Genomic DNA, 23078 nt, shown 5'->3' on the forward strand with positions numbered 1-23078 from the left:
TCGCATCAGCTTCCTTACTCCTAAGGTCTACGCGTGTAGTAAGAATCTCCACCCAAAAAAAAAGAAAAAAAAAAAAACATTATTGGTATTTTAACCTCCCACGCCGTTCTCCGGACAAAATCTGTGGATCTGCCAAGAGTATCGGATGCTCTGCATCCTGGAATCATCCCAACAATATCTTTAAGATTGTCCGTGCGAGAGCGGTCAAGGTCACGCAGGATACTTTTATAACAACGTGTCTAAAGGATCTAAAGGACTGTAAAGACTAAGTGGCGCCCTTCCAGAGACGATGATGATGCGCTGGGAAGGGCGTGAGCATCCTAACGCCCTCAAGGGGTCGTTTGCCCAACTGCGCAAAGGGATGCCTCTCGTTCTGAATGTCGAGCGGACTCCGAGTCTTTATGCGTCTTTTCCCTACAGACTTTTAGCAGCTAATTTCCTTCAATAAACCGCTCGCATGTCTCTGAACAAACAAAAAAAGGATGCACTGGTCTTTCTATTAATTTTATTTTACATACAAACTATGTATCCACGCTTCAGATCTTCAGATAGTTTTCTCCGACGCTTTTATGCGTACAGCTTGCGACGATTCCGCTTGATGACCGCATTCAACTGGTTCTCCAGCATCTGCGTCTCCATCTTCGCATTGATCACCTGTAGCTCCAGGTCCTCAACACTTCGCGCAGTCGCAGAGGTTGAATTCACGCGGTTGTCCGTCGCATTGGGGCCTGCATTGATGTTCCGGTCATCATTACCGGCTTGATCTTGATAGGTATCTTGTCGTGAGACTCCTTGGTTTTCACCGTTCACCTGAGGCGACAGACCGGTGCCATTGCTAACACTAGCATTGTTTCCGTTAGCTGGCAGCCAGTTGGGGGACATCATGAGCGGACTTGCTTGGCCCGGCCCAAAGACCAGGGTATTCATCATACTAGTCACATCCAGGGGCTTGTTGTTCGACGCGTACGACGGCATAGAGTAAGATCCGTTCTCTGGAGTGCGGCCCAGGAGCGCCGACATCAGGTAGGGACTATTGCTGTTGCTGCCGGATGCTGATCCCCCGTTGGGCATGCCTAATCCTGGCGGCGGACCAGAAACTGTTGACAGACCGTAGCCGCTCATGCCCAGGTGGTTCATATCATACTGCGCAGTGGATCCGTAGAGACCGCTCATCTTAATCGAATTGCCTTGCTGAAAGCCGCCTTCAGAAGAGTCCTTCATGGACGCTGCTGAGAATCGCTCCGATCGAGTGCTTGGCGAGTTGAGTCCCATCAACAAGTCTGACTTGACTTTGGCAGACCGGGTAGCTGCCGAACTCAGACCGTTCATCATATGAGATTCACCAGCTCCAAAAGATGTCGGTTGCTGTTGGCTCTGATGCTGTTGACCCAGGAGCTGTACACGGGGTTCCACGAGTGGCGATCCAGGGGTTGAAGAAGGACGAGATCTCGAGCCTCCGTTCAGCGGGGCATTCATGCCAGAGTTCAAAACACCCTTGACAGACTTGATTTCCTTTCGCTTTGAGCCTAGAGGGATGTTCTGCAGCGATGATGGTGAATCAGGGGCACCATGTCTCTGCGACTGTTGTTTTTGTTGTTGTTGTTGCTGTTGCTGCAGCATTTCGTGCCTTTCATTATCATTGCGATGGTCTAGTTCGAAAAAAAAAGATATAAAAAGGTGAGAAATGCGTTGCCATCAAGAGAAAAACTGCAGTTTGTTGTAGTGGTGTTCCGATTGGACACATCTGCCCATGTCCTTCATCGAGAGCCGTAGGGAATGGGAGAGTGCTGAGTCGCATAGCGTGTCCAGCTCCAGCTTCATCTTATCCTCAGTTGCGTAATTAGGAGTTATTAGGTTATATTAATCCAGTACCCAGAGTGTGCAGGTCGTCCAAAGCAACTGTCCAAATAGTCCACCACTGCAGTTTCTTCAATTCGACCGAACAGTCATGACTGCATCCTGCATCGCTAGTTCATAAAACGCACCTAGCATAGTGTTGTCTTGAGACGGCGTCATACGGTAGCCACTCAAAGCGTTGCTTGGCGGAGGATTCTGAAGTGTCTCAACCAGCGACGCCTTGGATGCCTGTGCCGACGACATACGGGCTGACATGATAGCGGGGTCATGGAATGTCATTGAATTAAGTCCTAGAAGACCGTAGCATACAATAGTTAGACGATTACCCTGCAACAATGTTAAATGCTAAACAACAACGTGTCCGATCCTCGTTGCGTACCTTGATTACCAGAAGAGAGATAGGCAGTCTGATTCTGACTCTGATCATGTGGCGAAGGAGCGGCGGCTTTCAAGAATGATCCTAAAAAGTCCTGTGTATTGCCTTGACCAGTTGCAGATCCGGGGCTCTTCAGATAGTCCATGCCGACTTCGCCACTCCAGCTACTCATCCTTGACGATTGCTGCTGCTGCTGCTGCTGCTGCCTTTGCTGCCCTGTCCAGTCGCCAAGGTCAGAGCGAGAAACAGAGCCCAAACCAGGAGGAGGGGACTTTACTGTCGAAGGTGTAAGAGAGTTACGAGTGATACCAGGCGGTCCACTTCGTTGAGTGTGTTGTTGCATCTGAAGCTGTTGATGATATTCAGCCATACGAGAGCTGGGCGTTGTCAGCATTGGGTCCATACTGAGCTGGCCCATGTCTCTTTGAAGCATCGACACATCCTGCTTATTACCGCCATCCCAGCCTGCGCTCGGCATGGCTGCTTGACGATGGAATAGAGGAGAAGGTGTGAATTGCTGCTGTTGTTGAAGCTGCTGTTGTTGAAGCTGCTGTTGTTGAAGCTGCTGCTGCTGCTGTTGTTGCTGGGCACTCAACAAGGCATTGGTGGCACCAAAGCTGACATTGACGTTGGGGAACAGAGCCCTAAAGCCATCCTGCATTGCCTGCGGGGTGGAATATCCCTCATGGGTAAGGGGATCACTGTACTGGTTGTCCATAGCAAAGCCAAATCGAGACGTCTGTCGAGGCTTCCCGGGAATAGGCGGTCCAACGGGACGACTGCGATCAATGATTGGGTCATAATCGCTGTCATCCAGGAAAGACCGTGTTGCTGGGGCTACGGATCGTCGCATGAGGGGTTCATCATCCATCGAGAATGGGTTGAACGAGCCGGTATAATGGGTCGGCGTCGCCGGAAGGTTGGAGAAGGCCGAAAAACTGTCTAGACCAAACGCACCTGGTGTCTCGGATCCGAGAGATATCAGACCGCTTCCACCACCAAAGGATGTGGGCTGTGTAGTCAAAGAGGGGTCCGGATTGAACGAAAATGAGCCGAGGTTCAGGGTCGGTGCGCTGACAAACATACTCTCCATTTGCTTCCGCTTCTGCTCTTCAAGCTCCCTCTCTAATTGCTCCTTCTCCTCCTTGGCCCTCTGCTCCTTCTCTTTGCGTTCCTGCTCCTCTATAAGTTCCTTTTCTTTCTTCTTCAGCGCTTCCTTCTCCTTCTGTTCCGTCCGCTGCTGCTCCTTTTCCTTTTGGGATTGCAGTTTCTGCTCCATCTCTTGCTGCTGCTTTTGTTTCTGGAGCTCCTGCTGTTCTCGCTCTTGTTCCTGTTGCTGTTGCTTCCTCAGCTTTTGGTTCAAGAGCTCCGCTTGGTATTCCGTTTCCTCCTGCTGTTTCTGCTGCTTCCTCAAAAGCTTGCGCTGTTGCTCCTGAAGCTGACGCTGTTCCTGCAGCATCTGTTGTTTCGCCGCAGCTTCGATCGCTAAAGCCTCCGCCGGCGTAGGTGAATCTAAGATTGAAAGACAGCGGATTAGCATAAGAAGATTACAATTATCTACAATTTCAGCCCGTCGGTGCGCTGCATGTACACTTACAGTCCAAAGCAGGTGAATCTGTGGAGAGAGAATGATCTTTTTGTTTGCCATTGTTGACAACGATCCCAGTGATGATAGACGATGTGGATCCCTTTGCGTGCAGTGGTGGTGGTTCCGTTGTTGTCCTCCTGGGCAATGGCTTGGAGTTCATCAAGGTGGGCGTAGAGGGATTGCTGCCTAGCTTTGCCCAAGAAGCTGTTGCTGGTAAAGCAGAGCCTTCTTCCTCTTTGTCTTTGTCATCGTGATGCGACCTCTCGCCCGGTGCTGGCCAGTCAGCGAGCGAGGAAGAGGGAGCATGGTAGGATGGTACTGTGACAGGTTTGGGCCTTGGTGTCAACGACGTGCTGGATGACTGGGAGGTTAGTGTCGGACGACCGAGAGCGGCGGGTTTGTGTATAGAGGGATCGTATGGGACTATATGATCTTGCAAATGGTGTTTCCTGCGGGGATAAATAGGACAATATCAATATAAATCCTTTGTTTTTGTTGCTACATGAAACAATGATGATAGTGGCTGCATCGAATACATACCCGACTGCGAGGTCCTCCTTAGTGTAGCTATCAGCATCTTCACCCGGCTCATGCAGGTACATACAATTTGGATTTTGGCATGTCATACCACGCAGGTAATATGTACAGTACTTTGTTGTGCCGTATGATGCCCTATGATAAGAGGATTCGAAAATGAATAAGCCCAGTTCAGCCCAGACCAATAGCGTGAACAGTGCAGGAAACTGTTTGCGCTACAGGGTGACGCAGTATAGAGTTTCACTGACAAAGCTGCGGCTTACCTAAGAATCTTGCCATCCCATATGCTCCCATCGATCGCAGCAATGGCCTTTGCTGCATCCTCCTTGCGTGCATACGTGATATACACTCCGACACTCGGTATACCAGGCGAAGATCCTCCGACGGGCATTGGCGCATTCCTGCGGTTGATAACCACCTTTGAAATCTTTCCGTACTGACCAAAGTATTCGTGTTGCCTCAAAGTGTGCTATTCATTCAGCGCAGTGCCAATAGATCGAGAGTGTACGTTAGCATTGATTCCGATTTGCCACCATTGAAAGTGGGTCACTATACACGGGATCTTTCAGTTGACATACCTCGTCGTTGGCTAGTTTCGTAGGTAGGCCGATGACATAAACCAAGCTCTTCTGCACCACCCTCATGTTAGAGAGGTGCTTCCTGTTCATAGCCTCGATTTCCTTCTTCTCACGCTCTTTGGCCTTTTTCTCATTCTTGATCATGGCCAATCTAGGAGCAACAAGGGCACATGAGATTAGTCAGCAGGCACAGGGGTAGATGTAAAAACCGAATGGGACGACTTTAACGGTACACTTACTCATCAGCGGAAATCGGAGTAAACTCTACTGTCTCCTCCGAGTAGATTCTTCGGCAAGCAGGGCATCGACCATTGAGATCCTCTTTGATGTGGTGCCAGCAAAAGCGACAAATCTGTGGGATGCGATGATGAACTGATCAGCAAACGAGTACCCGGTGATGCTGAAAAAAAAGAAGTGACGATACGTACCTGGTAGCCGCAAGGACAGGGGCGGAAGTTTCTGTCCGAGATGTCAAGTTCCTCCATGCAGAGAGGGCAGTCGAAATCTTCCTCGTCAGACATCATGATGAAAGTGGGTGAGGTGAGTGAAAAAGTAAAGGAGTGAGATGCTTTGTGCGAGGAAAAAAAACAAGAAAAAGGGCGGCGAACACGAGCAGGTGAAGTGAAGAGAGACGATGCGGGGTTTGGGCCTAAAGATATATCAAGGAGGCGGACAGATAAGCAAGCAAAAGTGTACAGAGCAAGTTCAGAGGACAGATGAAGAGAAAGAGAGGGGTGTGTAGGTGTGTATTGCAGAGTGAAGGTTTTAGGGAAAAGAAGCGTGTTGCTGAAGAAAATGTGAAAATGCGAATGTGAGCGAGCAATGGCAAAGATGGTAAATGGCACGATTGATGGATGCCTTTGTAAGGAATGTAGAAAAGAACACTGTTGAGGGTGAGGATGATGAGGATGATGAGGATGATGAATGCTTGTTATGTATATGCGTGTATGTGTCCTGCACAATCGATGCGAGTGAAGAAAGATCAAATCAAAAAAGTTGAGGGAGTCCACAGGAAAAAAAACAACAACAGCTCACTCCTATTGGTCTCTGACCCTTAATAACTCTATTGCAAATGCTTGTCACGATAAACAAAACAATCTTCAGAAAAAAAAAAAGTGCTCCACCTCACACCTCACACCTCACACCTCCATTCCCCAGCTGGACCTTCCTTCATCCTCTCTTCTCTCTTCCTCCGCATCCCGAAGCATTACAATGGTAAACAACAAACATGGAAACCCGATAACGCCATCGCCCCTCATTGTCTTTGAACCCAACAAGGATTCCGGCTCAATATAGATCCTGATCACTCCACAGCTGCACACAAACTCATGGTGTCTATGGTCTCTATCCCTGATCCACTCTTGTAGGTCAACTACTTTTTGTACGAGAGCTCCTCCGGATACGCTCTTTTTGAGCGTCTCGAGTCCGAAGAAATCGGCTCCAAGCTCGCTGACGTTTGCGCTGCTGCCACCGACCTTACCAAGTTTGGCAAGATGGTCAAACTCAAGTCCTTTGCTCCTTTCAAGAGCGCTGCCCACGCCTTGGAGAACATGAACGACGTCTCTGAAGGTAATGCTCGCCTGCATCTGATTAATTGAATGCTCCATGCTGCTATTTTTTACATCAAGGTATCAGTACAGTCGCTAACGAATCGTCATTTCTTTCCTCGTTCTCTGTATTCACCTTCTGATCTGCTTGCTACAAACAACCATACGATCCGATTATTCGACACTCAATGATATTATCAATGGGACCTATTGCGATGATATTACCTTGCCGCCATCAGGTATCATGAACGACCATCTCAAGGCCTTTTTGGAGATGAACCTCCCCAAACCTGGCAAAAAGTCTAAGGTCGTTTTGGGCGTCACTGAAAAGTCTCTGGCCGGATCGATCAAAGAGAGTCTCGGTTACGAGTGCGATGCTAGCGAGATTGTCCTGGATCTTGTCCGTGGTGTCCGTCTTTTTGCTGACAAGTTGTTGAAGCAGCTTAAGGATGGTGATCTCGAGCGCGCACAGCTCGGTTTGGGTCACAGCTACTCCCGTGGAAAGGTCAAGTTCAACGTTCACCGTTCTGACAACATGATCATCCAGGCCATTGCCCTCTTGGATCAGATGGACAAGGACGTCAACACTTTTGCCATGCGTATTAGGTTAGTGGATCGGAATGGACTTCCGCACATTGTATCTGCCTTTTAACGTATGGATATATAATTCTAACTGTTCGAATGATACACTTTGTTGACAATGAAAACAGGGAATGGTACTCGTGGCACTTTCCCGAGCTGGTCAAGATTGTCAATGACAACTACAAGTACGCCAGACTTGCACAGCTCATTAAGAACAAGAGCGATCTTTCGGAGAGCAAGTTGGAGGCTATTGAGGAGATCACTGGTGATGCCGCCCAGGCTCAGCAGATTCTGGACGCCGCCCGTGCCTCTATGGGTACCGATATCTCGGAGATCGACATGATCAACATCGAGAACTTTGCCAAGCGCGTCATCGATCTCGCCGACTACAGAAAGAAGTTGCATGAGTACCTGATCTCCAAGATGAACAACGTTGCACCCAACTTGTCGGCCCTGATCGGCGAGATGGTTGGTGCCCGTCTGATCTCGCATGCCGGTTCTTTGACCAACCTCTCCAAATATCCCGCCTCGACTGTTCAGATTCTCGGCGCAGAAAAGGCCCTCTTCCGTGCACTGAAGACCAAGGGTAACACCCCCAAGTACGGATTGATCTACCACTCTTCCTTCATTGGCCGTGCTGGAACCAAGAACAAGGGTCGCATCTCTCGCTTCGTTGCCAACAAATGCTCGATTGCTTCCCGCATCGACTGCTTCAGTGAACAGCCCACGACCAAGTTTGGTGAGGCCATGAAGGAACAGGTCGAGGAGCGTCTCGAGTTTTACGAGTCAGGTGCCACTCCCTCCAAGAACGCGGACACGATGAAGAAGGTCATCGATAGCCTCAAGGATGGTGCTGACGTTGAAATGGAGGAGGCCCCTGTCAAGGCAGGCAAGAAGAGAAGTGCCGTGGAGGACAAGACTCCATCCAAGAAGGCCAAGAAGGAGAAGGAGGAGAAGAAGGAGAAGAAGGACAAGGAGGAGAAGAAGGAGAAGAAGGAGAAGAAGGAGAAGAAGGACAAGAAGGAGAAGAAGTAAAGGTCCCAGGGCCATGTTGCGTTTATCTCCTGTCTTTCATTCTTTTGACCTGTTCCCATTTCACCCGCATTCGCATCTGTAGAGTAGCTCGTCTCGTGTAGACATAATTCACCACTACCACACCGTTTTCTTTCATCTGTTTTGTACACAATGCCATTTCTATCTCTATTTCAATTTTCAATAAAAGCATTCAATTTGCTTGTACTCACGGCTCCTAAACGCGATCTTGACTGATCTATTGTGCGGTCGAAGGAGTACCTAAGCACGCGTAGTTTCCTATATTCAGCGGAACAGACAATCCACGTAGCCCCCAATTTTTTTTTTTTCCTAATTCTGTCAGGCCAACATTATTGGTAATGGTTGTTGATATGAAAAGACAACAGGCATTGCTCAAACCCTCGGAAATACCATCTGTTCAGTTTCCTGGATACCCACCCAAAGATACTATTCGCGCGCTGGGGAAGTGAGATTGCCATCTTTTGTTATTCGAATCCCTTGTCGTCATCTCTGCTAGTTGCTGTCATGCCTTTGCGCCCCGTTGCATCCCCCTTCAGGTCGGGCCCGACTAGTCGCAATTTTTATTCTCTCTGCTACAGAGGACAAGCATAAGCATGGGCTTTCAGAAAAGACTTCAGTTTCCGGCAAGACTTTACTTACACATGTCCATTGTTCCTTCTTTTTTCTTTTTTTTTTCTTTGTCCGCTCAGTTGTTTGCTGAGAATTGTGAATGAGAGCTGGTAGTGGAGTCAGGTACAGACGGTAGAGGGGCTAGTGTCCTAGGCCCTCGGTTCCTGTCATGATGTCAACTATCGACTTTAGCGCTGACTGAGTTGAAATGAATGCCGTGTGTTGGCTGTTTCAATTGCTGAGAGCAAACAAACAATACTTCTGTGCTTTTTGGGTCTATCTTTATCAAGGCACAGTTGATTATAATAGACTATAGTGGAGATGGGGACGGGTAACAGAGAGGAAGAAGGAGTGAGATAGACCAGTGATCAGCCGAGGCGATGTCCATGGAAGGACGCGTGCGATAGGCGGTCAGTCTGGTCTTTTGTTCGGTGGCAGTGGCAGTGACAGCGACAGTGGCAGTGAGAGCAAGATGGAGAGACGGGCTGTGGTAGCCATTGTTTTCTGTGGTGGTGCTCTTACAGCGATAGTGACGAGAGAAGGGAAGGCCATACCAATAAAGATACATCATGTCCGAGGGTTGCCCATTTCCTTATCCGCGTCTCTGTCCACTCCTTCGTCCATCTCGGATGGGGCGGTTGACGGTTGGGCGTCGATGCTTGGGGAGGCTCTCCGGTCCTATTGTTGGGCGTGTGTATAGTCTGGTGCAGTAGCGTATGATCTCTGTACCGCAGTCTGAAGCAGTGTTAGTAGGTTTGTACATGGACGACGTGGTCCCCAAGAGTCCCCCGCCTCGGCTTCATCCTGGGCCCTCGACTCTATATTTCTTTTACTTTACTTTATTCTATGGCCTTATTCAATTGAATAGGAATACCATCTGCTGTTCAAAGTCGGTCTCTATTAGACTACTGAGTGTTTTTGTTTGTTCCTCCTTCACACTCCCTCACACCACACTCCTCCGCTCCCTCGTCTTTCCTCTTCTATTTCTCCTGTTCCCTTTACCGTTATCGTATCCGCCTTGCTCTCTTTTTTCTTCCATCTCTCACGCTCTTCCCTCTTCCTCTTCCTCTTCCTCTTCTCTTTCTTCTCCATTCACGCCATCGCCGCCGCACGAATATATTTTTCAATATATATTTTTCAATATATATTTTTTGCTCGGGTAAGTTAGTGGCAAAAGGCGACATGACAACAACAGCAGCACCACAGCAGCACCACAGCAGCATCGCAACAAAAAAACAGACAATGGGGACACCAGACATGCAAGGAACATCAGCCTTTTTCTTTCTTCTTCTTTTCTTTTCTTTTTTTTTTTTTTGGCATTCCTGCTTATGCATAAGAATCATGTTGAGCTGCGATTCCAAAAAACTGGATGTCTGGGACGGACTGCATTTGCTTTATTTATTTTCTGAGCCGTTGGCCATGTATTGTTTGGTGGTGCATTCACAGTGAGAGGGGAGGGAGGAAGCATCGGCTGCTTTTTTGTGCAATGGTCTGTCCTGTCGAGAGCCCTTCCCTGTGCTTTTGTGAGTTACATCGGTATACCGCCATTTACTTGACAGCTGTCATTTGCGATCCCACTCATTTCACACTCTTTCATGGGACGGACCAAGAAAGACACCCCAATCTGAAAAGGATTTATGCCAGACGGTCTTCTCGCTTGCACATTGATATCGACATGGAGAACCAGCAATGGCGACCAATACTCATTCCCAAGAAGATACCAGGACAGTGGGCGTGGATATCGTGTGGACATGCAATTGGCTCGACTTGGCTTGGAGGCTCTTTTCCGTCTTTTTCACAAGGCTGCGTTTGGAACAAACTCAACCTGGCAGTACCCGTCCCAGCTCAGGGTCATTGATCTTGCTGTTTTATTTTCGGACGGGAAGCTTGCTACTGTAGACCATCTGAGTGGGGGGTCACTGTGGGTCGCTGAGGGACCGTCTCTTATTATTGTGTTTGTTCTTCCGCGCTAAGGAGGATCCAAGGACAGGAGCAGCACGGAACAAAGGCAAAAAAGATATGCACAGTGCCTCTATTGTACTGGCTGCAGTATGGTGTCGATGGCGACTAGTCCATATCTGTCCTCGGGAATCTCTGTCCCCTAAAAAAACATGAATCCGCCCTGTCTCCGTTCTGTTTTCTCCTGCTTCCGCGCAGTCTAAATCATTGAAGGCGATCAGGGCAGTATAGACGATGCTAATAAAGTAACAGTTCCCTGTTCTCTTTTGTCTGGCTCCCACTACCTTTTTTTTTCTAGAACACTACTGAATCTGATTCGGGTTTCGACAATCGATAGCCGCTAGCTTTAATCTGTTTTCTTTCAGCGTGCTCAGCGGAACAAAGAGGTAAACTAAACAGCAGGCGCTGGCATGGTAAAGGAGGAGGTCCCCTTATCGTGTCTATGTTGGACTGAAGAAGGCCACAGATCGGATAGACCTACTCGTGTCGGCGAGGACTCTTTCCCGGATAAAGGCTGTGCGAATAGCGCAAGTGGTTTCGATTTATCCCTATGGACTTTCATATTCGAGACAAGTGCGAGAACTGACACATCGCTTCTCGGATTTTCTGCTTTACAAACATAGATGTCATCGTCTCAGGCTAGACATAGCATTGGCTCAGCCAGTGGTTACGACCTTCAGAACACAGCGGCGGCCTTTGTTCGCGAGTATACTTCAGCCGTTCAGCTGCAACAACAACAACAGCGGCATCAGCATCAAATGCAACAGACGCAGACGCAATCTCAGCAATATGCAAAGTCCATGCAGGCATATCAGGCGCAACTTCAACATCAGCTACCCCCATTGATGCAACCGCCACCGTCACCGAACACCTTGTCCTACTACTATCACCAAGATCGTGGATGGCTTCGACTGGAACGATCAGGAAGCGTAGATGCATATCATCATGCGGAACTCCAGCGCGCTCGACTGGCTAGAGGCAGTTTCTCAGACCACCAATATCTGGATAGCATCCTGCAGTATCCATCTGGCGCAACTTCTTACGACGATACGCATTCGTTGATGCAACAGCCGCTTCAGGGTGCCCATTCAACATATTATAACAAAGATCTCTCACAAAGAGCGGACCGAATTATATACTCGGCCCAGCATCAGCATCAGCCCTTCCGAGTCCCGACAGGACAGACCTCAGTACACGAATACACACCTCATTCCGGCCATGTCCCTTCTCAACTAGAGTCACAACGATCGCATTTGCAATACCAACAGCACCAACAACCGCAACAACAACACCTGCACCCGCACCAACATCAGCAGCAATTTCGCCAAGCATCCGGGGCTTATTCTCATCATGTACAACAGTCTCAGCATCAACATTATTCGGGCATCTCTCCAGCATATCAACAACAGGCGCATCAACCCCAGGTTTTATCCCATGCCCATCAACCTGTACAGTACCAGGGATCTCGCGCTCAGCTGCAGCAGCAGCACCTCCAACAGCAGCAACAACAACAACAGCTCCAGCAGCTCTACTCTAGTCTCGGCCAGCAGCAACAGCCCGTTCAATTTCAATTACAATCCTCCCTTGAGCAGCAGCAGCAGCAGCATGCGCCCAAGCGTCTGGACGGCTATGATCAAGGTTCGATCAGTGGATATGCTCAAGTTGCGTCTCCAACGTCTCGTCTGCAGTATCCACCTCAGAGTCTCAACCAACAGCTCCAGCTGCAACAGCAACAGCAACAAGCGCAGGCGCAGGTTCAGCAGCAACAGCAGCAGTTGATCCAACTGCAGCAAATGATCTATGACCAACACAGGCAAGGACAGGAACAGCAGCAGCAGCAGCAACATCAACTAATGCTAGCAGCAGCAGCAGCAGTAGCGCAGCAGCAACTTCAGCAACAGCAACAACAAACTCAGCCCGTAACCAGCATTGGATCCGGTCCTCTTACGATCACTAAGGTGCAATTATCTCAAGCAAACCATTCGCAAATGGTAGCTCAAGTGCAACTTGCAGATGGCAAAAGTCAGCAACTCGTCATTGATGCTAGAGAAGAGGAGTGGAGAGGTAAGCAGCGGTATTCCTGGTTTTCTTGCTCGGCTTCCATTACTGCTCGCGACGATATCTAGATACTAAAGTTTCTTTCCTATTCTCGATCATAGATCATTTGCTATCGTACGCGCATATGCTATATGCTTCTGAAGCTGCCAATCCCACTCCAGCATCGCCTCTCATTGCGATCCTGGAGACCATTCACAACCTCCACAAGGCCCATCTCCCGACATTGCTGTTGCTCGCCTGTGTCTACTACACGCAGCGCAACTATAAGATGTCGCTGCACTATAACCACCTTATCCTCACTAAAGATCCAAACTATGTCGAGGCAATGAGTAACATCGGAACGACCCTGCGAAGCATGGGACGTCAGCCAGAAGCGGAATCATGGTGGTGGAAAGCAGTGCGGCTGAGACCCGGATACTGGGACGCAGTGGAGAACTTGATCGGAGTTCTGTGCTCTGGCTACGGCACCTCAGAGACTCAAACACAGACGTTGACCGAATCTTCTGAGACTGAACCATCTACTTCTGGTGTCGATCCGTCCAAGCCAAAGACCGAACGGCCCGTTGCAGTGACCCAACAGCCGCCACGGTACAAAGAGGCGCTCAAGATTTGCGAATTCGTGGAGGCCAACGTGTTACCAGATCCGTCGGACCCAACAGGGGAACAGCCAGCACCACTTCCCATTCAACATACGCCGAGACTTCAAAATCTGCTTTACGCCAAGGGCAACTTGAAATATGCTTTGGGCGACGTTGCCGGAGCACGTCGTGAGTACGAACGAAGTCTCGAGATCGTCTTTGGACCCGGTATCGGAGCGATGCAAGTTGTGAACGAGATTATATGCTTGACAAGGATGGCTGCAGGCTACGGCCGACCAACTGCTCGCGAACTCGAGGGAGCCATGTTACTTCTCCGGCCAGAGGAGGCTCTTCAAGTCACCCAAGTTGTTTTCCGAGAGACTGGCGGTGTCTTGCCGGGGCTGGCTATCTTGGCAGCCTCATGTACAGAAGCGAGCGCTACGAGTGCCCAAAGCGGAGTCAGCTCCACGCTGTGGCAGCAAGCGAACCAGACAACGAGCACCATCCTTTTGACGCTAGCAAAGCTCTATCAGGATGTCATGGATCAGCCAGCCAAGGCCAAGGAGCTGGCTGGTACTGACAACTACGTTCCAACCATGTCGATGCTCTTGCCACTATACTACCTGAGCTTGGCTTTGAACCCATCACCATCAACCTGTAACAATCTCGGGATCCTACTGAGCTCGATCCCACCAACTGCAAAGATTTTTTCATATCCTGCCGCACAGCCTATGCAGCTTCAGGTGCAGGCGAACGGTCTTGTCATCCCTACCCCTGCTGCACCCGCATACCCGATCACTGGACAGGCGTTAGCGCTGCAATTCTACAACTACGGTCTCCAACTCGACCCTCGCCATCCTCACCTCTACACGAACCTGGGATCGTTGCTGAAGGATATGGGGCAGCTGAATGAGGCGGTGGCGATGTATGAAAAGGCAGTCGAGTGCAACCCAAGATTTGACGTGGCACTAGCTAATCTCGGTAACGCGGTCAAGGATTTGGGCAAAGTACAGGAAAGTATCCAGTGGTACCTTCGTGCGGTTGAAATCAACCCCAACTTCTCCGAGGCTGTCTGTGGGTTGGTTAATGCCCTAGGAGGCGTTTGCGACTGGCGTGGACGTGGCGGTGTTGGCCCTGCCAGTGTCAATGCGGATGGCCGTCTGGTCGTTATCAAGATGTGTCTGACAGACAAGCAGTCATCTTCGGGCTGGATGGGTAGGGTCTCTGAGATTGTCGAGAAACAGCTGACAGAAGGAGCTGTCTGGGGCACCGGATTGGTCAGAATCTTCCGTCAGCATCTCTGGCAAGTGATCCTGCGCGCGTTCTTGAACTCTGACCTACACCATCCTGACGTTAGCTTGTGGCAAGCACGATTGGATGGCTGGGCGAACCGCACTGACATTAAGGACCGGAGGAATGAAGGAGGCTGGATCATCCGCTTGCTTGAGAGAGCGTCGAGACGGCTGCAGCGCCAGTGGTATCTGGAAAAGTATGAAGCCAGTCCAACAAGACCTAGACGACCAAGTAGCGAAACCAAGGAGCAGTATCAACGACCAATGCTTCCCCAAGGGATGGCGGCACCACCAGTACCCACTGTTCTGCCGTTCCACACCTTCACATACCCTCTGACAGCGCGTCAGATCCGGCTAATTTCTCACAGAAACGCCCTCCGCATCTCGCATGGAACACTGGCATCGCATTGGCTACCAAACACGGTCTACCCTCCTCCTGCGCCCCCGACGCCGCGGCTAAAGATTGGCTATGTCAGTAGCGACTTTAACAACCATCCGTTATCGCATTTGATGCAAAGCGTCTTTGGAATGCATGACAAGAGTCGATTCGAGGTCTTTTGTTACGCCACCACACCGGCAGATCAGACACCTTACCGCGTCAAAATTCAGAGCGAGGTAGAGCACTTTACTGAAGTCTCGACGTGGGGAACTCAGGCTATTGTTGAGAGGATCGTTACCGACGGCATCCATGTGTTGGTCAACCTGAATGGATATACCAAAGGGGCCAGGAACGAAGTGTTTGCAGCGCGGCCATGCCCTGTTCAGGTGTCGTTCATGGGATTCGCAGGAACACTGGGTGCTGGGTGGTGCGACTGGATTGTAGCAGATCCCATTGTATGCCCACCCGAGATGGTTACGGGGGTTGCATGGAAGAGAAAGCAGCGCTCTTTCATCATCGAGAACTCTAACAGCACCAACTGGGAGGCGGCAACCAATAGCCCGACTACAGCAGGGGGAGTAAAGCGATGCTTAAGTGCTGACACTGATGTTAAGATGGAGCAGGATATAGGAAAAGTGCAGGTCCCTGTTACTGCGGCGCTTTCCCGGCAAGAGTTTTCTGACTTTGAGGGCGATGTCGATCCCGAAGATGCCAGCGACGATTGGGTGTACACCGAGAAGTTCATCTACATGCCTCACAGCTACTTTGTCAATGACCATCGGCAAGGGTTCAGAGAAGAGGAGAAGGAGCAGGAGAAGCGACTGCTCATGGTGACTGAGCCCCATCTGGCTATGAACACAGAGTGGAGTTGGATTCTGGAGCAAGATCGGCGTTGGCAGATGCGCAAGGAACTCTTCCCAGGCTTGGCCGAGAATACTGTCATCTTTGCCAACTTTAATCAGCTCTACAAGGTAAGCAGACCTCGTGGATACATCTTGCCTAAAGCTGTACTTGTTTAGTCATGTTGTCTTCCAAACTAACATTCTTACTGTTCTTTCTATTGCTATAGATCGATCCTCAAATCTTCAAGGTTTGGCTTCAGATTCTGGCGAGAGTCCCCAATGCCATTCTCTGGTTACTTCGCTTCCCGGCCGCAGGAGAACCTCATTTGCTTCGTACGGCTAACGAATGGGCAGGACCCTCGGTTGCCTCTCGAGTTGTGTTTACAGATGTGGCTCCGAAGCAAGTTCACATCCATCGCGGGCGAATCGCGGATTTATTCTTGGACACGCCCGAATGTAACGCTCACACAACAGCTGCTGATATTTTGTGGAGCGGCACTCCCATCCTTACATTCCCCAAATATGGCCACAAGATGTGCTCTCGAGTCGGTGCCAGCATCGCCTATGCAACAGGACACGGCAATGAGATGGTCGTTAACACTGAGGAGGAGTATGAAGAGCGTGCGGTTGCATTCGCTCAGGGCTGTCGATGGGAGTATGTTGAAGACAGCATTCTGAAGCACAGGTTGGGTCTGGCCAACCCCATGCTGGGTGCTGGATCAAGCAGTGTCGCGGGCAATAACATATTGAACGGGCACTCGCAGGCTATGCAGGCTGTCTCTGGCAGTGTTATGGCCCAACCTATGTATAGTGCAGCGACTCCACAACAGTCGATGGCGCATGCTCACCAGCAGGCTTACCTCAACGGACAGGTGCCACCACAGCAGACTCAACTGCAACCCCAGATACAACCTATGGTTCCGTCTCAGCAATCGATAGTACACTGGATCGGACATGGGCCACTCATGGAATTGCGCAGAAAATTATGGGAGAACAGAGATCGGTCGCTTCTTTTCGACACGTTGCGTTGGACGCGAAATCTGGAGAAGGGCCTGAGCGAGGCATGGAGGCGATGGGAGAGTGGACAGGATTTTGATGAGCTGTTGGAGAGCTCTGCAATGGGTGGCGATCTTAACGGGCGTCGACCCAGTACTCACCGACGTCACCATGAACACTACGGAAACATAGTTGTTCAGCACGACAGTATGATGGAGACAAAGTTGGCAAACGGACGTGCTCAGCTTCAGAGTAACGATAGTAGCAATGGTGAGGCTATTGGGAGCGACGGCATTCTTGTCAGCAAGATCGGGGCCAGTGAAGGCGTAGCTGCGACGATAGGGCTTATGGGTTCAGGATCATCAGGACAAGGGTTCCAAGCCGCCACCGATATGATCGATAGCTCCGGACACAGTATTGGCTCGTCTGTCTCAGCCTACACTCTTCCGTCGGTCCATCCTCTTTCTAATGCACCACTGGCTGTGACTTCAAGTATGCTTTCGCCGGTGGACTCGGTGGCTTTATCAACGATGACTCCAAAGAAGCATGCGATCCACATTGCTGACTACAAGTCCAGTTCGAATGGCAGCGCAGGGACGTTTGGAGGATACGGCATCCCGGAGGGACAGATCGACCCAGGCCAGCATGGCGGGCCGAGACGGGCTAGTGGTAGTGGTGGTGGGATCGTTTTGAGGTCTAAGCTCGAGCGATTGGACCAACAGATCCGGTACCCCGATCTTGGTTGCATATATGTTCGCGATTAACTGGAATTGCAGCTGGCAAGGAATATAGTGTACAGCAAAGGAGATGGAAACGACATATGCAATTCCTGAGGGTACTGGAATCCACATCCCACCGCAAAAGAAAAGAAAAGAAAAAAAAAAGAAAAGAAACGAACGAAAAACAGCACGACAATAGAGCATTAGGTGTAGACGTGTGCTTGTGGTTACAATGCGTGTTTCTTTGTTGTTGTTTTTATTATTTTATTTTTTTTCATGGTTGATTGTGAACTGAAGTTATTGGGGAAAACGATGAAGACGACGAAGCTACCGCAAATGGCGACGATGATTTGACATAGCATCTTCTGGACAGCCCTCCCTGTAGCCTGGACAACCTTGGCCCTGCATTTCATCCGAAGGACGTTGTCATCGAGGCCAGACTGCGTTCGTTTAAATAAGGTACTGAGCTTCAACTGCGACTGTAACTGCTACAAGGCGAAGACATAGTAAGCGATTCTAGGCAGAAACGATGGCACCGTGGTGAGGAAGGGAGCCGAACAATGATGCCAGGGGTCTCCAATGTTACGATATCCAGAACAATGTAAGTGTGTAGCGGCGGTGTTTGTGATGCTGGAGGAGCGGAGCGACGAGTGAAATAAACAAAACAAAAACAACATTTAGGGGTAGCAATGGCGGTAATAATGATGCCATTGCATCCAAATTTGGTCGCGCGGCTGTGCGATGGTGCAGAATGTTTGCGGACATGGACTATCAATGGCCTTAAAAAATAAACCCAAGCGAAGAGCTCCACCTTCCCCCTCCCCTCTCTCCCTCCCCAAAAATGGACCCGCTAGCAATGGTGCTACTGATAGACAACAAACAGATCGCACCCACACGAACACGGCGCATTGGGACGGCGCGAAAACATAAATATTAAAAAGTACGGTACATTAAATAACTAAGTAAAAAACTCTTATTTAATGGCCAAGAAGAGGACGACTAGAAAAAAAACATCCTGATCATTATTTGATTCCTACATCTCACGCTCTGGATCGAGCCCGTGTTAACTTCCCGATCGTGTCTGAAGTTCCAATGCCGTATCTATGACATTCAGTGGCGTATTGTCAATCCTCACTCGTTCTCTGCTGCTACCAATTAACCCTTGCTGTTGAACAGCGTCCTCTTCTCTTTTCTTTTCTTTGGCTGGCGCAAAGGTTCACTCCTCCTCATGAACATATCCCTCTGAACACAGACCCATGAGTCCCAATCAAAGGACTAGAGTTGTAGCACTGTAGAAGGCCCCTTTGATCCAGCCTGGCCATTGCTGGCCTCGATTTTACAGTGTCCGCATGAGACTGATAAATTTACCGCAGCCATTAATGAAGTTTTCGACACTATAACACTGCACTGCTGCTGCTCAGGGGACATTGTTCCTAACCTTCTTTTTCTTTCAAATGCACCTTCCCACTCATTCTGCAGAAGGTCTTTCAAGCACTTGCATCTCACGTTTCGCCACAACAGCTCCATACTCTGCTGCCCTGCTTTTCTTTTCACCGAAACCCCGTCTACTACTATGGCAACCACATCCTTGGCCACTGTAAGTGAGAACTTCTCTCTTCTCTCCCTTTCCTCATCCTCTCTTGTCCCATCTGCCCACTTGTCCTCCTCCACACTCGTCGATTACGACGAAGTCATTGATCTGGCGTTCTATGCCAACCGTCTTACTATTCAAAGCAACATAACCCTGGAAGATGAAGAAGGTGCCATGTTCTGGACCGAGGACGAAGACGACGACTTGGTTGACTTTGAGGAGGAGGATGAATTTATGGAGTTCAGGGACGACGAGGATGAGCTGGATGAGGATCTGGAACAGTTTGCGATGGAATTGGATGAGGAGATCAAGAGGTCCTACGAGGAGGAACTCGAGGAGGCCTACAAGCAGGACGGCCTGAAGGGCATCTGAGCCGACGACGACGGCGACGATGATGATGACAATGATCTTCCTGATTATGAGGATAGCGACGACGACGACCTTTGAGCAACTATTTATCGTCCCCGGCCGATGTGCCTTGTACATATTATAACACGAATAAAATCAATATTTGCATCTTTACAAGGTCAGGATGGGAACAATAGCAAGAAGGTGTCTCTTTTCCGACGCGCCAATTTTTTAGCCATCCGAAACGCCCTCGTTTACCTCGCCTCTGGCCTACCTGTGCCACCATTTCCAAGATCCCTAGTAAGATTGCTACTGATATTCGGCCCTTGACTTTTATGCTACACGGCCGAGTCCTTCCAAGGTTATGGGAGTACTTAAAAGGTATTATAGGTGACACGATGTTCATGCGCCGCTATGCGGTAAGGAATTGAGAGAGCGAATCTCAGGGTACCGACGACGACGACATCAAGTTGAGAGGAAATAGACGAGGAACTCGAGGAAGGCTTGAGAGAAGTACTCGACAGAACCGGACAAGGAAATCCGAGAGGGGCTCTGACGGCCAGCTCATGGAGGATGACCTGAACGACGGTCAGGAGGAGGTAATGGTTTATCAGTAACGGCGACGACGGAGACAAGGATTTTTATGATGCTGAAAGAATCAAGTCGATATCTATAAGTAAATCAGTGTTGAGTATTCAATTAATATATAAAATACAAGGCGACGGTGCTTGCATTCCATCTTAACGTTCGTTTCTTTTGGACGCGCTGAAGAGAGGTGGTCTGTGCTCTCCAGTTGTTGGACAGGCATAACCGCCCCGAGAAAAAAAAAAAAAAAAAGCGAGTTGCCGTCATTGTGACTTCGAACACCTTCTCCATGTATTGCACAATATCAAGTTTAAAGAGGCTATCGCTCTGTGTCAATCAGTCCTCGCATCTTGTTCTTTACATTTTTTTTTTGGCTTTAATGTTTCCTGGGCAAAATTTCTATGGGTCCATGACCATTCCGTTTTAGCGCCTAATTAACTCTTTTCTCTATGATGTCCATCCCTTCCTCACCGGTACCTGATTATGTCCTACGACGCTTGGGCGTTGTCGTGGAAGGGGAGCCGGCGGGCAATGAGGTTAATGGTGCAGTGGTCGGCCACATCTGTGGGAAGGCCTCCAATGCAGCCTTGAACCCCTTGAGATTCGAGCACTGAGACTTCATGTTCGCAGCCTTGCGCGTGTCTAGCTCGTTGGCAAAGTACATCGCTCGTGCGTACCGGAAGCACAGCTCATCTCTGAAAGCTGTATACAACTCTCCGTTCAGTTTGCGCTATCGTTTTGAATCAAAGAAATAAAATGACAGGGAACTTAGTGAAAAAATGCGCAAAGTGGGAAAAAGGACAGGGCGAAGTAGAGGAAGGGCAGTATAAAGACTTACACCACCAGAACGCTTGGATTCAAGATAGGCATGCGATTGATGGATCAAAAAGTCTTTTGGCAAAACATAATAGTCGATACCAGAGATGTAGATCTCATACAAGCAGGCCTGAAAGTTCATAAAAAAAAAGTAGACAGCATGGCATTAGCTTCCTTGGAAGAGAAAAAAATAATATCGTCAACATACGATCAATCATAAAAATGAAACTTACCGCCTTGTTTGCACCATAGCCAACGAACCGCTCATCACAATAGGGAGTTCCCTCCTTCTTCAGGATCACATATGGCTCGTACTTGTAGTTGAATTCTGTGACCCGGTAAATTTCATCGGTCTTGAACCACTTTGGATAATCCGTCGCTCCATGTCCAGGAACGAACTTTGCAGAATGGAACGCCATCAAGTTCTTGTCGGCCACCAACTTTTCGACCGCTTGTTTTTCGACCGGGAACGTGGCCGAGTCGACACCGTCTTCCTCGTGCGTGAACTCGAAAGCTGGCAAGATCAAAGCAGAACCCTCGCGCAGCAGTTGCCTCGCATAGGGATTCTCCTGCAAGTGCTTTCTCAGATTCGTGCAGATATGGAAGTCGACGTCCAGCAACATAAAGTAATCTGTCCGTGCGAACAATCGAGCGACATTACGCCACATGTTGAGCTGGAAATCAAATCGGTCGACCACCACATGGACATCCACATATTGCTTCAGTAGTGGTTCGGATCCGTAGAGGTCGTGAAGTGCCTGGAAATGCTGGTCCTTGAACTCATCATCGCGGATCCAGATGCTGACAGAAATTGGGCCGCGGTAGTTGCGCACCAGCTTTGTGAATACTTCGAATCTACATTGCAATGAAGAAGTAAGGTAGTGGATGTAAGAAATGGAGTCGGATAGCGGCTGCCCCTGTTGTCTGCTGTGTGGCATGTTCATGACGACATTCTGTACATAACGACAGGTACGGAAGCACGGTTCCTTTTCTCTCTTTTTTTTTTAGTCTCCCTGCAGCAGGTTCCCGTGAAATTGGAAGCCTTAGTGGAAATTAAAAAAGAAAATTGAGCTGCTCTAAAACTTCCCGCTGCCTTGCGACTTTAACCTTGATTGTTCATGTCGACAGTGGTCGCCGCCCCAATGATGTATGTGCCCATCCTCTACCCTTTGATCCATTCTCTTAAACGAGAAGCCATAGACTCGATTAATTCTGCTGTGTGTCGCCACCTTTTGTGCGCAATGGTTTTTTTTTTTTTTTTTTTTTCATGTCTGCGCTCCGAATGTGTATCCCGCCCGTGAAGTGTTCGCTGCAAAGAACAGAGCCTATTATTACCTGTTCTCAGTGATCAGAGTGGTGATGGTGACCTCCTCCTTGTCAAAGACGCCCTCTGCCCGAAAATAGTACGGGATCACCTTCGAAGGCTGCATGGCTGTGCTGTACACTTTGGACAGATAGAAATCCTCGTCGACCAGATGCTGATTGCTGGTATTCTGTTGTAAACCTGTGACATCAATGCGGAACAGGGCAGATTAGCAAATAGACTAAATGAAAAAAATAAAACCACTTGCTCGGTGTTTTAGTTAAATTGGTACAGAAGGAAATTGATTACCTTGACGATTGACGGGCTGGATAGCCATTTTTTGCTTGCTGTAGTGAATACTTTCGGTCTCAAAGGTTGGGTACTGGGCATCGATCCAGGACAGTGAGCCGGCACTGACACCTGCAGCTCCAGCACCCCGTTGAATCAGGCCAGCTGCATTCTTGCGGAGGTCCTCCGAGCTCAGGTCCGGGAACAACAACGACCCCGTCGTATAGAAGAAGGCGAAGGCTAGGAATCCCAGCACCAGGTACCGGAACAGGCAGGTGCACAGGTTACCTGAGACTGCTACTGCCATATGTGAAGAGGGGGCAACGAACTAAGGGAGGGTGTAATATGTGTGTATCAGAAGCAATTAGGAGAGAGGGGTGTGTGAGACGGAAGAGAGGTGTTCGATGTGGAGAATAGAATCGAAAGAGTAGTAAGAGGTATAGATAGACAGGGATATAAATAAGTTGTTATGTGTTTATGATGAATGAGGATGCAGTAGATGGACAGTGCCGGAGGATAGACATTAGCGGCGATCAAGGATGAAGAAAGAATGATGAAGTTACAAGGTGATGATAAGTAGGACAGGGGAGCTGTACT

The 23078-nt window shown here is 49.3% G+C and overlaps 8 protein-coding genes across 8 annotated transcripts; 3 read left to right on the plus strand and 5 right to left on the minus strand.

The window, feature by feature from the left end:
• Nucleotides 1-480: 480 nt before the first annotated feature.
• Nucleotides 481-1774, minus strand: BC939DRAFT_178018 (uncharacterized protein). The gene has a single exon (XM_051550423.1). It carries the CDS (start codon nucleotides 1618-1620, stop codon nucleotides 568-570), a length of 1053 nt encoding a protein of 350 aa, XP_051411701.1. The 5' UTR covers nucleotides 1621-1774; the 3' UTR covers nucleotides 481-567.
• A 386-nt stretch (nucleotides 1775-2160) lies between these two features.
• On the minus strand, nucleotides 2161-5891 carry BC939DRAFT_178025 (uncharacterized protein). Its single transcript, XM_051550424.1, has 8 exons — nucleotides 5795-5891; nucleotides 5365-5585; nucleotides 5176-5288; nucleotides 4937-5087; nucleotides 4622-4827; nucleotides 4362-4493; nucleotides 3831-4270; nucleotides 2161-3745 (listed from the first exon to the last, which is right to left on the minus strand). Exons 2-8 carry the CDS (start codon nucleotides 5458-5460, stop codon nucleotides 2196-2198), a joined length of 2688 nt encoding a protein of 895 aa, XP_051411702.1. The 5' UTR covers nucleotides 5461-5585; nucleotides 5795-5891; the 3' UTR covers nucleotides 2161-2195.
• Nucleotides 5892-6066: 175 nt separating this feature from the next.
• On the plus strand, nucleotides 6067-8353 carry BC939DRAFT_453443 (uncharacterized protein). Its single transcript, XM_051555927.1, is given in 5 exon segments — nucleotides 6067-6151; nucleotides 6304-6505; nucleotides 6723-7089; nucleotides 7194-8067; nucleotides 8086-8353. The coding sequence occupies 5 exon segments, from the start codon at nucleotides 6149-6151 to the stop codon at nucleotides 8098-8100; spliced, it is 1461 nt and encodes a 486-aa protein (XP_051411703.1). The 5' UTR covers nucleotides 6067-6148; the 3' UTR covers nucleotides 8101-8353.
• Nucleotides 8354-9579: 1226 nt separating this feature from the next.
• BC939DRAFT_453446 (uncharacterized protein) lies at nucleotides 9580-10042 on the minus strand (the record flags this gene model as incomplete). The annotated part of the gene is made up of 2 exons (XM_051555928.1): nucleotides 9774-10042; nucleotides 9580-9624 (listed from the first exon to the last, which is right to left on the minus strand). Exons 1-2 carry the CDS (start codon nucleotides 9984-9986, stop codon nucleotides 9580-9582), a joined length of 258 nt encoding a protein of 85 aa, XP_051411704.1. The 5' UTR covers nucleotides 9987-10042.
• On the plus strand, nucleotides 10033-10961 carry BC939DRAFT_453448 (uncharacterized protein). The gene has a single exon (XM_051555929.1). It carries the CDS (start codon nucleotides 10097-10099, stop codon nucleotides 10583-10585), a length of 489 nt encoding a protein of 162 aa, XP_051411705.1. The 5' UTR covers nucleotides 10033-10096; the 3' UTR covers nucleotides 10586-10961.
• Nucleotides 10962-11096: 135 nt separating this feature from the next.
• On the plus strand, nucleotides 11097-17595 carry BC939DRAFT_477674 (glycosyl transferase family 41-domain-containing protein; the record flags this gene model as incomplete). Its single annotated transcript, XM_051558695.1, has 4 exons — nucleotides 11097-11099; nucleotides 11310-12750; nucleotides 12846-15964; nucleotides 16063-17595. The coding sequence occupies 4 exons, from the start codon at nucleotides 11097-11099 to the stop codon at nucleotides 17593-17595; spliced, it is 6096 nt and encodes a 2031-aa protein (XP_051411706.1).
• A 1235-nt stretch (nucleotides 17596-18830) lies between these two features.
• BC939DRAFT_178076 (uncharacterized protein) lies at nucleotides 18831-19908 on the minus strand. Its single transcript, XM_051550425.1, has one exon. It carries the CDS (start codon nucleotides 19625-19627, stop codon nucleotides 19181-19183), a length of 447 nt encoding a protein of 148 aa, XP_051411707.1. The 5' UTR covers nucleotides 19628-19908; the 3' UTR covers nucleotides 18831-19180.
• A 505-nt stretch (nucleotides 19909-20413) lies between these two features.
• Nucleotides 20414-23034, minus strand: BC939DRAFT_453457 (glycosyl-transferase for dystroglycan-domain-containing protein). Its single transcript, XM_051555930.1, has 5 exons — nucleotides 22503-23034; nucleotides 22226-22394; nucleotides 21124-21745; nucleotides 20913-21020; nucleotides 20414-20804 (listed from the first exon to the last, which is right to left on the minus strand). The coding sequence occupies exons 1-5, from the start codon at nucleotides 22786-22788 to the stop codon at nucleotides 20556-20558; spliced, it is 1434 nt and encodes a 477-aa protein (XP_051411708.1). The 5' UTR covers nucleotides 22789-23034; the 3' UTR covers nucleotides 20414-20555.
• Between the last annotated feature and the right edge of the window lie 44 nt (nucleotides 23035-23078).

The sequence above is a fragment of the Gamsiella multidivaricata genome, assembly GCF_025024155.1.
Source record: "Gamsiella multidivaricata strain RSA 2152 chromosome Unknown BC939scaffold_37, whole genome shotgun sequence".
In the NCBI taxonomy this organism is placed as follows: Eukaryota; Fungi; Mortierellomycota; class Mortierellomycetes; order Mortierellales; family Mortierellaceae; genus Gamsiella; species Gamsiella multidivaricata.